Raw genomic sequence first — 13054 nt, 5'->3', positions numbered from 1 at the left:
CCATCATCCAATTACTCAACAGATTTATATCGGTCACATTGTACCACTGGGTGCTGCTGATACGGACGGCCGCCTGAGGTCTGGGGATGAATTAATCTGTGTGGATGGGACACCGGTAATCGGAAAATCACACCAGCTTGTGGTCCAACTTATGCAACAAGCTGCCAAGCAAGGCCACGTCAACCTCACGGTGCGGCGTAAAGTGGTGTTTGCAGGTATGTTTTTCATTTATCCCTTTAGACAGTGCTTTGTCACTTTATGCACAGAAAAGGCCCCCTTCCTGTGTCTGCCTCCTCAAGCATCTATTTTAGCAAATCTTTGCAAATGTGATTAAGCTCAGACTTTCCAGATGGTTTCCTTCTCTCAACTCCAGCAAAACTACTGTCATTCAACAGTACTTTAATGTGCCATTCATGCACGTTCAGCAAAACCTTCTAGAAGAGGACTAGTTGAATATATACTCCCTCTCCTCATCTCCCTGCCAACCAGAACTTAGTCACCTCTTCACTTGATGTTAATTCTCAACAAAAGAGGTCATTATAAAAGGCAGGAACGCTGTAGCTTCAAGGTACAAGAACAAAAATTAGTTTTGTGCCGCCAAATAAGCTCATAAAAAAGTTAGTGATGCCTTACTCTGTTGCTGCTTGTCATAGGTAAGAAGCCAAGGTTTGTTGTAGAGCTGGCCAGTTCTTGGCCATCGTTGACTTCTTTCTCCTGCCTGTAAGCTTTAAAGTACTTGAGTTCTCAAAACATACAAACGCTTTCCAGCTCAACTCAAATAAAACCTTCCCTGTGAAACCCTCAGAAATTCCCTCCTTCTTCCAACTCCCTTCCAATTTTGGCATTCCTCCCTTGCCATTTTTGTGAATCATGGTTTACTTTTGTATCAGAATCTGCCATTTTGAGACGGCTCGTTGTGTAACTGTCTCCTTCCCATTCACTCGCCAACGTCTTGAAAGCACACACCACATGGGATGTTCACTGTGTCTGCAGCCCCCACCTTGAAATAGTCAAGACAGAATGCAGAAAAAGCAGATTGTTATATCACTTGAATTACTGAAGAAATATGAAATGAAATATCTTTTCTTCAACACTTTAATATTTGTGAAGCAGATACTTACCAAATGAAATTAACTGGCCCTTTGTTTAAAAAAAATTGTATAACTCACTTACATGGATTATAGAATTAATTAATTATAGAATTAAGATATCAGATTCCAGTGTGAGACTCCTACCTTACTGAAACTGTGGAAAACGGTGTTAATCAGTCATGGATTATGCCCAGAGAGCTCACTGATGGCCTCAGAATATTTCTTAAAATGATAGTGCATGCAGTCAGTAGCAGTCAGTTAAAAATGGCTTTTGAGATGGGTTGAAAACGTTTGATTTCACTGACCCAAATAAAAATAATAGAGCAATGTGATTTTTGTTTGTTCCAGATTTATTTTTTAAATATTAAATATTTGGGGGTTTTAGCTCTGAGTCAAAGATATGTTAAATCTATAAGAGACATTAGACTGAGTGCAATAAGCTGGTCACAAAAGGGCAAACATGGTATGAATCCACTTATATGACAGACCAAGAGTAGTCAGATTCATAGAGACAGAAAGCGGAATGGTGGTTGCCAGGGGCTGGGTGAGCGAAAAATGGTTCATTAGTGTTTAATGGGTACAGAGCTTCAATTTTGGAAGATGAAGAGGTTCTGGAGATGGATGGTGGTGATGGTTGCACGTTGCTGTGATTGGACTTAATGCCACTGAACTATACACTTAAAAATGGTTAAGACGGTAAATTTGATATTATATATATTTTACCACAATAAAAAGACATATATGAAGGGAGAACTTCAAGAATAAATGTCTTACGCAAAACCCGAACACGCATTTTGTTTGTAGCATCAAACCTGGGTCACTCCTGCTTATTATTTTGGCAATTTTGGTGTGCTTTATCCTGTCACCTGCTGAAGCAGTAAAACTGGAACTCTGAGGAAGGCTGACATACCCAGGAGTGTGATCAGAGTAGACAATGACATCTGGAAAGTAGGAAGAGAAACTAAGTATACCTCTGACGGGTGTTGTCAAGAATCCCACAATAGGGTAACTTTAATGGTAAAGTCAACGTGCACAGTCCGGCCTGATGGAAAAATGGAAAGCAACGCTGCTTGGCAATCTGAGCAGAAGTGTGACTCTTGAGGGTAATGACAAGGTGAACGTGCGCTTAGGTCTCTGCTGTAAAAGTGGGGGTCCTTGCGGGTGCGGACCAAACCTGCGCTTCTGCTCACGTTCCTGTGATTCGTGCGCGGGAGGCAGTTCAGAGGGCCCCTCTTGCAGCTGCGTGGAGCCTGAGAGCGGATGCCCATATTCAGTAGGCTTTTGTCCCCCGGGGTGTCTCCTGTGGGCTCCTGGCAGGAGCTGCGGGACAGGAGCTACGTGCGGGACAAGGGGCTGGGGTCTCGTTGCACACTGTGGCGCCGGCCGCGGGGGGGCAGAGCAGGGGGGTGGCTGAGCCGGGCCTCCGTCTCTTTCTTTCTCTCCCTCTCTCTCCTGCAGCCCCCAAAGCCGAGAACGAGGTGCCGTCGCCGGCCTCCTCCCATCACAGTAGCAACCAGCCGGCGTCGCTGACCGAGGAGAAGCGCACCCCGCAGGGCAGCCAGAACTCCCTGAACACGGTGAGCTCGGGCAGCGGCAGCACCAGCGGGATCGGCAGCGGCGGCGGCGGCGGCGGCAGCGGCAGCGGCGTGGTCAGCACGGCCGTGCAGCCCTACGATGTGGAGATCCGGCGCGGCGAGAACGAGGGCTTCGGCTTCGTCATTGTGTCCTCGGTGAGCAGGCCCGAGGCTGGCACGACTTTCGGTGAGTGTCCCGTCCGCTCCCCCGCACCTTCCCGGGACACCGGTGGCGAGCGTGTTGTGTTGCAAGGGCAAGATGGCCAAATTCTCAGTAACAGAAATGCCTTCATGCTTTTCGCTGCAGGTAATTAAAGTCTTAATTGGGGATGGAGTGCGTGTTCGGTAGCTTTTCCCTTCCTGAAGGTTGGATTTTTTTTTTTAACCTTTCAGCTTCCATTCAGAATGCGTGTTCACATGCACACAACTTCGAGCATAAATGGAATTTGCGTGAAATTTGATTAGCGACCCCTTGACAGTGTAGAGTGAGCAATCCTTGGCAAAGAATGCCTTTGTGAGGTCCTGGGTAGGATATCATGAATAGCAGAAGCCTCACCAGGTGGAGGAGGTTTTGGAGTAAGCTTATGGTGGTAAAAATGCCTAGGAAACAATACAAGTGTAAAGAGTAAACAATCATGTGAAGTGCCTGGTCCAGTTTATCTGTGTCCTTACTCTACTCTAACCCCATCGGGAATTTTTGAATGTTAAGTAATATTTTTACCATTGTCTGCTTAAGAATCTAGTTAAGATCTGAGTTCAGAGCCATTTGTCTTCACGGCCCTTGAATCCCAGCAGGGCTGATTGTCCCGTCTCATCCGAATGTTGGGGGTTTCAGCAGAGTATGGAGAAACCCAGTTGTCACCCTCTCAGAAGGTTAACTGATGGGTGTACTAGCAGAGACAAACAGGACCCACATGATTCCAAGAACCTAGTAATCTGTGAATCTATTTCCTATTAGAATGGATTATAAAAGTATACTCCAAAAATGATCCATCTTCTTCGTTAGATTAAAAAGTCGCCTGTTAATCCCCCAAGCACATTTGTTCATTAATACGGAATAGGATGGGAGATGGGGAAGGGCTATGCAGGCTTTGAAATCTACGCATTTCTATCCCCACATGACTTGTCCAAAAGAGTCTAATGACCTGTGGCCCAGGTCACTGCTGGCTAAGATCAGGCGAGGTGCTCCATCCCTTCAGCTTTCTGATCCGGTAGAACTCCCTTTACCTTTGTACGTTGCTTCCTGCTAAAGCCATTTCCCCTGAGGTCTGTTCCTTAGGAGACTGAGTCAGTCAGGTCTATGCATGTGTGGCTGCAGTAACAAATGCCCGTTACTAACATGCTTTGGGGAGCTACATTAATAAAGTTATCACAGCATGTCATGAATGGATGACTGGACGCCAAGGCAAGGTTTTTGGGGTTTTGTTTGTAAATTGATTCGGGGGACTTTTCTACTTAATTTAAAAATCTAAAGAAAGGCAAAGGGAGGAAGAATTCCCATTGCTTTCTTCAGATCTACAATTTGATTGTCCCCATGCACCTCCTGATGTTCTCAGGATTTCGGAATTGTCAGTTTCACTTTTTACAATGAGATAGATATGTCAGGTGGGAGGCTATGTGTTATTTAATGAATACTGAACGTCTTCTCACAATTTGGTCTTTGATTGTTTTCCTCTGGCTCTTCTTACAATAAACAAATTCAACTTTCCCTAATACCTTGCATGAGACTTCTGTTTCCAACTGTGCAGAGCTTTCCTCACACCTGCTGTTTGATACCTTTCTCATGTGAGTTGTCCACGGAGAGGGGCTAAACTTAATCCGGACCTTGAAGTTGAGTATGGAAGCCTACCCAACCTGCCTTTTGGGTTCCAAGAGACCGTTTGCTTCCTTTTTAAAGATTCTGTGGCCTTGACCTTACATGCAATGATACACACTCAGGCAAATACGCCAAGATTCAAAGAAATTATAATGTCTTTCCCCTCACATTTTATCCTCAAGGTCCAAATTATGACAGAAGCGCCTACTCAGTTTCAGTGTCTCCCACGTTCATTTTATCACCCTTTCCAAAAGGCGACTCACCTGCCTAACTAGCTTCACAGTCCTCAGAAAGACGAATTCTCAGAATAGGTAAATATGCATTTAGCTGCAGACCCTATGTCAGGACTCAAAGCCAATCTCCCACCCCTTTCTAGAAGTTAGCAGTACTCATGGTCATGACATGGGGCGGGTGCCTCAAAGTGCACAAAAAGCTTTCCTCTTCACATGCACCTTTCCTGGTTTTCATATTGTAGATGTGCAGTAACTGATCATGAGGAAGGAAACGATCAAAGTTTCCAAAGGGTTGAGGAAGGATTTGAACCTGGCTTTGGATCACTGTCCTTAGCCTGAGTAGATGCCAGGTTTTCAGAGTCCTTTGAGGGGATTTTTTGTGAGGAAGGAGGATTTCAGAGTTAATGAGCCACCGGGGCCCTACCCTGAAAGCATAGGCAATAGGCTGAATCAGGAAAAGGTCATAAAAGGAAAAAATAGGGGTCACAGTTGGGTGGCTTTGTTGGCTCCCGTCTTGTAATTATGCCTTTTTCCTAAAGCTTTCGTCATTCTGGGGAGAAAGCAGCAAGACTAAGTGCTTGTTCATTAGGTGTTTTCAGAGGGAATTTTGGTGGTAGCAGACTCTCCCGCCTCACCAGACGCCTAGTGATTCTTTTTTCTGGAGAAAGAACAAAACATTGGCAGAAGCTTGAACAGCATCTGGCAAAAATGAAGGGATGCGAACACAAAAAGTGGAAGAACATCCACCCCAGCTCTGAGCTTCACATTTGCAGACCCAAAATAAGCCAATAGCGAGTTATTTTGGGGCTGTTGAGAACCTCTGAAGTTGCTAGCTATCACAAATTGTGTCAGCGATCGAAGGAAGGAAGCTGGGGTTTTCCCCACGTTTGGAAGGGGGGCAGGGAGCGCAGCAAGGAGCCGCACCCCGCCCCCGACAGGCCCTAAGTGTTGCCAGTGTTTTGACCATCGGCACAGAGCTCTCCTTTAATAACATTTGCTTAATGCTTTACTTAATTAACACTTAACCTTCTCTTTCCCTTTTCAACCCTTTTTCTCCTCCCTTCGCTATATTCCCACGTAACTTAAAAAAAAAAACAAAACACCTCAATATCAAAGCAGGCAATGCATGTGTGGCTATGCCTCACAAAATAGGTCGGATTATTGAGGGGAGTCCTGCTGACCGATGCGGCAAGCTGAAAGTGGGAGACCGGATCCTGGCAGTGAATGGCTGTTCCATCACCAACAAGTCCCATTCAGACATTGTCAACCTAATCAAGGAAGCAGGAAACACAGTTACCCTCCGCATCATTCCTGGGGATGGTAAAGTATAACTCTTGTGTCTCTCGTTCTCTCTTGAGCTCTTCCTGGGCCTCTCTTTCTTTCTCTGTCTCCCTCTCATCAGGATCCATGTCACTGAAGAGTGTTGATTTAGAGGCAGGCTTACCCATCCCTAACTGAGCATACCCATCCTGTGGTTGTAAGCCATCGTTACTAACCCTTACCTCCCCCCTCCCCTTTACGTAATCCTCTTTCCCTGTGACCCTGTCTTGCTGCAGATACAAACATTACAGAAAATCTTAACTTTCCCCATTTTATTTTGGTTTCGGTACCCTTGTCCTTACAATGATAGAGTGGTTTGAATACAGGTGGTATAAGATCCTCTGATGTTCTATCTGGAAATGATTAAAGATTTTTTTTTTTAAATCGCTAAAATTTAAGTGTATGATGGGTGCCTGGCTGGCTCAGTCAGTAGAGCATGCGACTCTTGATCTCAGGGTCATGAGTCCAAGCCTTACCTTGGGTATGGAGCCTACTTAAAATAAAATAAAATTAAATTAATAAAATAAAATAAAATAAAATTTTTAAACTAAAATTTAACTATGATATGGTAACATCACAAAACCTACATAATGACAATTCAGAGCCAATACTTTTTTTTTTTTTTCAGAATAAGTGAATATATGAAAGGTTTTTGTTGAATAAGAGATCCTTAGGGTTTGTGCTTACTTGGTTTGTCTAATTTTTGCATGTGGATGGAGAAAGAATAAAACCTCTTTTTTGATAGGTTGTATCTACATTAAACTAGGCCTATTCTTATTTGTTTGCTTGATCATTTGATTGGTTAAATTCAAATCTTGTTTCTTTTACACCATTGGTGATTCTGCCCCCTAGGGGACATTTGGCCTTGTCTGGGGTGGGTGCTAATGGCATTTAGTGGGTAAAGGCCAGGGATGCTTCCAAACCTCCTACAGTATGCAGGATAGCCCCCCACAATGTAAAGTTATACAGCAGAAAATATCAATATTCATTATTCATATCTTTTTAAAGATTGATTTATTTATTTTAGAGGGAGCGAGTGCAAGAGTGCATGGGAGGAGCAAGGGTCCGAAGGAGAGGGAGAGAGAGAATCTCAAGTAGACTGCGCTGAACACGGAGCTAAAACAGGATTCGATCTCACAATCCTGAGATCATGACCTGAGCCAAAATAAAGAGCTGATGCTTAACTGAGTGAGCCACCCAAGTGCCCCACTCATTATTCATATTTAATAAAAATGAAGTTGATACACTGATGTCACGAAGTATAGATTCTTCAGAGAATTAAGTCCTGAATACTGACTTCATGTTAAGCAGACTTTGCCTTCGGGAGGAAAGCGATACTTGTCTCAAATGTTTCAATGTCTTTTTTGTTTGTTATAACTATACATGTTATAAAATAAAATACGTATTCTCAAAGTCAGTATTTCTCAGGAAGAAAATGTGGTTTAACGAGATAGTGTGATAAAAATTCTATGTCCTTGGGGCGCCTGGGTGGCTCAGTCAGTTGGATGTCTGCCTTCGGCTCAGGTCGTGATCCCGGAGTCCTGGGATGGAGCCCCGCATCAGGCTCCCTGCTCAGCAGGGAGTCGGCTCCTCCCTCTCCCTCTGCTTCTCCCCCTCGCTCGTGCTTGCTCTGTGTCTCCCTCAAATAAATAAATAAAATCTTTTAAAAAAAAAAAATTCTATGTCCTTGATCTGTAAAATAAGAAAATCAGAGATTTTATCTTAAAGTAATTCACCAAATGAATATTTTTTATAATTGTTAGAAAGTGATCCCTGTTAGTTTCAAATTCAAGTGGTATAAACTGTGCCTCTCAGAAAAAAAATAAATCGTAAACCAAACAATAAATACTTGAAAATTGTCGGTTCCAAAACCAGAGAATTTTCTCTGAGCCAAAAATACCCCATACCAAATGTGGAGGAAAAAAGAGCTCCTTGATTGCTGGTCTACTTCACCCTGCCTCAGATGCATGGTTAGTAATTTACCATGTGGTTTGGAGTCCATTCCACCAGCTCACCACTCTGGAAGGCAAATTACAATTTAGGAATGTGATCACAGGATGATAGAACATAGGTTCCTAATGGAAAGGATGAAGGAAGCCAGAAAAATTAAGTGAGAAGTGGTTGAGAGAGCCAAATGTGGTACATAAATTTAGACACATCTATCTACATGCTGTAAAGAGATTTCAAAAAACTAATCCAGAAAAAGGCAACACAGGCATTGACTTGCTATGTCTATATTGGTCAGTCTTAATGTGGGTAGGATAATGTCCAAAGATGGAAGGAAGGAAAGAATGTATTCCTTGAGGGAAGGGCTTAGAAAAAGAGTTTGAAATCAGGAAAGATACAAATATGCAGAATCCAACTTATGCTACCAGGCACATACTAGGTATTGACTTAATAAAGTGCAATGGAAAAGTTTTAGAAAATCTGAACACCAAAATATGCAGTGCAAGGTGAATTACCCAGTAGCAGTTGTCAATAAAAAGGCAATTTTTAAACTTCAGTACTTAGAAAATATAAAATTCAGGTAGACATACCACATACTCTCTTGGCTAGAAGAAAGTAAACACGACAGCTGATTCAATGTAGTTGAGGACCGATGTGCTGCCCAGGATGTGATTTCATCCCAAAGTACTGCAGCAGTTCATTGCCATGATAATAAAACTCTTCATCAATTACTTTGTAAATTTCGGAAGCCAGGTAAAGGAAATCAGTTCTGACAGAGGGTGGATTTCTGATGCTCATCTTTTTAATGGGGCCACAAATGGCCATCTTGGAAATTAAAATTGAGGCAGGGGAGTCGGATTTCTGGAGAGCTGTTGGAACAATCCAAGAGAAGTTTGCAAACACCTAGAAAACAGAGTGGCCATTAATGAAGGTCTGATGAAGAGAGACACATGGCAGATCACTTGCTCTCTGCGAAGGTGTGTTAGACGTGGAGAACTGTAGAATAAAAGGGAGTGTGTGTTAGGGACCTCTGCTCTCCTTCAAACCTTTCACACGAATGGTTAATTCATCAAGTAGCCCAAAGACAGTGTTTGTGTTGTGGTCCTTGCGAGGAGACTGAAGTTCTTAGAAACCCATGTTATCCAGAGTACTGTTTTCAGAAACCCTAGGAGGCACTTCAAGGAGATGGGAAAACGCACTCTTTTTTGGGCAGTGCTCGGAACCCACTCAGGATCCACTTCTTTCCCTAGCTCCTGCTGCCTGATTCTTTTTTCTTGTCATTGCTCACCTGGTACTTTCTCCAACTTACTTATCTCTGTACTTTCCCTAACTCTGCTTCTCCATTTTTCTGTGCCCTCCCTGGCTCCCCATTAGCTCCCTTCAACCAAGACCAGGAAACATGACTTTCCTTTATGTGGCTTACTCTGTTCCTAGAAGGCCTGCCTTCACAGATCTTGGACAGGCCTCGATCAGGGGGTCCTCTCCATCTCTGCTTTTACTATCTTTGGGACTAGAGTGGGAGGTGCATTGGGGGCAGAACATTTTCTCCCATGAGATGTGGGCAAAGCATAATAAATACGTAAGGGCAGCACAGAAAGGCCCAGAGAATAGCCGAACATACTGAATCTGAACTTGAAATTTGACAAGTCAGACACACATGTTTCCTACCACTTGCCTTCTATACAAAATAGTCTGTGAAATCTGGGTGGGAATGAGACTTTAATCAGACAAGGCAGACCCTTGGCTTATTCAGACTGACACAGAACCGTCAGTATGAATCAAGTTCTAGATAATGAAAATATTTATAAACTTAAAAATAAGTTACTTAAGTCTTAAATTTGTACTTCAGATCACTCTGATTCAAAGTATTTGTTATGTGGTAGGTAAGGGCAACCCAGACATTGCTATTTCCTTGGCAAAGGCGTAGAATAGTATAAATATCTTAATAGAAGGCTCTGTGGATAGGCTAGCTAGCAGAGGGATAGGGCAAAAGGAACAGGGTTGCAACCATAACACGTTTTAAGTCTCCCAAAGTTTCGAATATTTATGGCATTCAAATTTTCAAACACTTCCTTTAGATATTTATTACATGTGTATTTATGCATTCAAATATTTATGAAAGGAATGATTGTATCCTCTGTTGATTTGTTTGGCTTTGTAGTGTGGATTCCGGAAGGGATGCTAAAGGTATTAACATGAGGGCTAGGTTGGAATTGTAATCACTTGTCACGGAGCTATTGAAACCCAGGGTAGAAGCTCCTGTCAGAAGTTAGTGCCCTGATTTAGCACCGCACAGTGACAGTACCTTGAGAGCCAGGATATGCTTTGCTTGAGACACGATTGCTATGGAAAGTGTAGTAATATCCATTTTCATTCCTCTGGGAGAGCTAAAGTTGGTGTAAACACTGTTTAATAAAGGATGTAGGATACTTCCTGGAATTTATCATAAAAATAGCCAATCTGTCCACCTGTCTTTGAGTTTTAAAAGCCAAATACATTGACATTCATTCATAATACTGTGCTGGAGTAGGCGCTTTTATCAGGCCCTTGTTATATGAGGCAAGTATTATTTTAGGATGGAGCTATAGATTTGTGATAATGGCCTTCATCTCTGTATTTTAAAAAGCAGGAGAGAATTTCAACACATAAAGTCTTGGTTTAATTCTAAATGAAGACTTAAAAGTTTAATAAAATAAGTATAACTTTATTGATATTTAAAAAGCATCCTGGAAATCCAGGGTATGCTGAAAATTATTTAAGTGCTTAGAAGATGGCTCATGAAATCTAGAGTCAAAGCAGGGTATTTTGCTTTTTAATTAAGCTATGATAGTTGGTGGTATTTATGTAGTAAAATAAAGGCACTGCTTATTTGAAAGGAACACACCAATTAGATATGATTTCCTTGATACCAACACATAATTCCCTTGTAAATGGAAATAAGACTCTGGATGACTTTGGACATGTTACCTGCCTTTCCTTAGCCTAAATGTCTCCATCTGTAAAGTGGGAGAATAATTGCACCAATTTCATTGAGTTGTAAGAATTAAATAGTGCATGTGGAAATGCACTTAGCACAAAGCTTGGCACTTTGTAAATAATCAAGAAATGGTGGTTGTTCATAGATTAAGAAATACAGCGATAGGAGGAAAATTCAGTGAGCTCAAATAATCATTTGCATATAAATGTTAATTTTGTAAATGCTTAAAGTTAATCTTCAATCCAAAACAGATTTGCATGTAAATATGCAGAAAATAGCAAATGAAAGATAGGAGGCAGATCAATAAAAGAATTCTATTTATATGTGTATTGAGTGATTATCTGTCATATCTCATCAAATCATGGAAGCGCAGAAATTAAAAAAAAAAAAAAAACTGTTTCAGAATGAGGTCTGATCTGCCTTGAAAAACCCTGGCTACCGAAAACACACAAGAACTCTAAAGGGGAACTCCTGCACAATTCAGTAATTATAATCACTTTAATTACAAGGAAACGTTCTTTTTGGTATCCTGATTATGATTTCCCCATGGCCCGAACAATCTTATGATTTCCCAGAGAGTCTCTATAAAATTAATTACAATGAGCAATATGAATTTTTTTTAAAGGACCAATACATGGGTTGATGAAACTTCTGGTGAATCATATCGATAGGCAGTGCAGTCTCTTAGTCCGTTGTTCTGACACAGTGGGTGTACTTTATGGAAAATCACATAGATTTATCACCTTGGTTGTGCCAGTTAACTACACTCATAAAAATGTACTAATAATATGGTTTTAATATTGTGATAACAGTAATCAACACATGCTCCCAATAAAAAATGTGCTAATCATCTTTTGTATGGTTTTTATGTGCCAGGCACTATCCCAAACACTTTGCTCTCAGATAATCTCTACATGAATTTTCTTAGATACACCTGTTGTCCCGCATGTACAGAAAAAACTGACGCATAGAAAGTTTTAGTGACTTTGCATAAGTCCCAGCCAGGCAATTGCAGAGCTGGGGGGTGCACGTAGCCAGACATTCTGAGCCTGGAATCTGACCTCCTAATAGGACTTTATGCTAAGCTGCCTCCCGTGGAGCCTGAGAAGCACCACCTCCCCAGCCCAGGGGTTGCAAGGTATATTGGCATAGTAAAGGCTCTGAGGACGCTCAGAGGTAAAACAAAATACAGACACACAAAAACACTTCCCTCTGTTTCACCCATTATTTCTCATCCTTAATTGACCACAGGTTCCTTTCCCTCAGAATCTGTAGGTTTAAACAGACAATGGGAAACTTGTCCTAAAAGATGAATTGGATTCACTTTACAGTTTACTTGATCTAGTTACATTTTCTTATTAAAGTTGTGCCTTAGCTCTCAGCATCATGGGCTTTATAGGTGGAATACAGACTGTTAAAATCATAATTCCAACTTTCTCATTTTGCAGAGAGTTTAAGTTCCCATGATATTAAGTCAAAAGTAGAAGTGGTAGCAAGGGCCATAGCTACAATAAAGGTGTATTGGGTGCTTACTGTATGTCAGGTACTCTACTAAGCTTTCCATATACTTTTTTGTTTTGTTTTGTTTTTTTATTATGTTATGTTAATCACCATATATTACATCATTAGTTTTTGATGTAGTGTTCCATGACCCAGTGTTCCATGCAGTATGTGCCCTCTTTAATACCCATCACCAGGCTAACCCATCCCCCCACCCCCCAAGCTTTTCATATACTTTTATCAAAGAGCAGAGTTACGTTATCATCCCCTTCTATCAGATGAGGGAAATAAGGCATACAGCTAATGAGTAGGGGAAGGGGGATTGGATCTCAAGCCTGTGATTTTAACTGTGTAATGAAATAAAATAATAAGAAGCCAGACCCAAGCTGAATTAATATCCTTAGGAAATTAAGATGGAAGACAGACCACAAGTAATTGGGATTTCTGGGATGTCCTGTCACCCAGGACTACAGTGGAGAAGAGATGTAGTCCAGGTATCCCAGGTGGGACTACTTAACACATTTTCGCATAGAAACTTTGTTATACATTATGGATGGATATATGTAATCTGCAAGCATTAGGATGCCTACTATGAA

General features: G+C 41.7%; 1 protein-coding gene across 10 annotated transcripts in view; it reads left to right on the top strand.

Annotated features, from left to right (window-relative positions):
- The window catches only part of MAGI1 (membrane associated guanylate kinase, WW and PDZ domain containing 1), a 604531-nt gene that overhangs the window by 578703 nt on the left and 12774 nt on the right, over nucleotides 1-13054 (top strand). For 5 of the 10 annotated variants that reach the window (XM_032411702.1, XM_032411707.1, XM_032411701.1 and 2 more), the window contains 3 exons: nucleotides 23-215; nucleotides 2550-2852; nucleotides 5831-6034. In XM_032411702.1, the coding sequence (XP_032267593.1) occupies nucleotides 23-215; nucleotides 2550-2852; nucleotides 5831-6034 (700 nt within the window). The remainder of the gene's footprint in view (nucleotides 1-22; nucleotides 216-2549; nucleotides 2853-5830; nucleotides 6035-13054) is intronic. The other 5 variants (XM_032411708.1, XM_032411703.1, XM_032411711.1 and 2 more) reach the window with 2 other exon arrangements.

The sequence above is a fragment of the Phoca vitulina genome, unplaced genomic scaffold (genome assembly GCF_004348235.1).
Source record: "Phoca vitulina isolate PV1807 unplaced genomic scaffold, GSC_HSeal_1.0 scaffold13, whole genome shotgun sequence".
NCBI lineage: Eukaryota > Metazoa > Chordata > Mammalia > Carnivora > Phocidae > Phoca > Phoca vitulina.
This window is presented reverse-complemented; position numbering and strand designations above follow the sequence as displayed.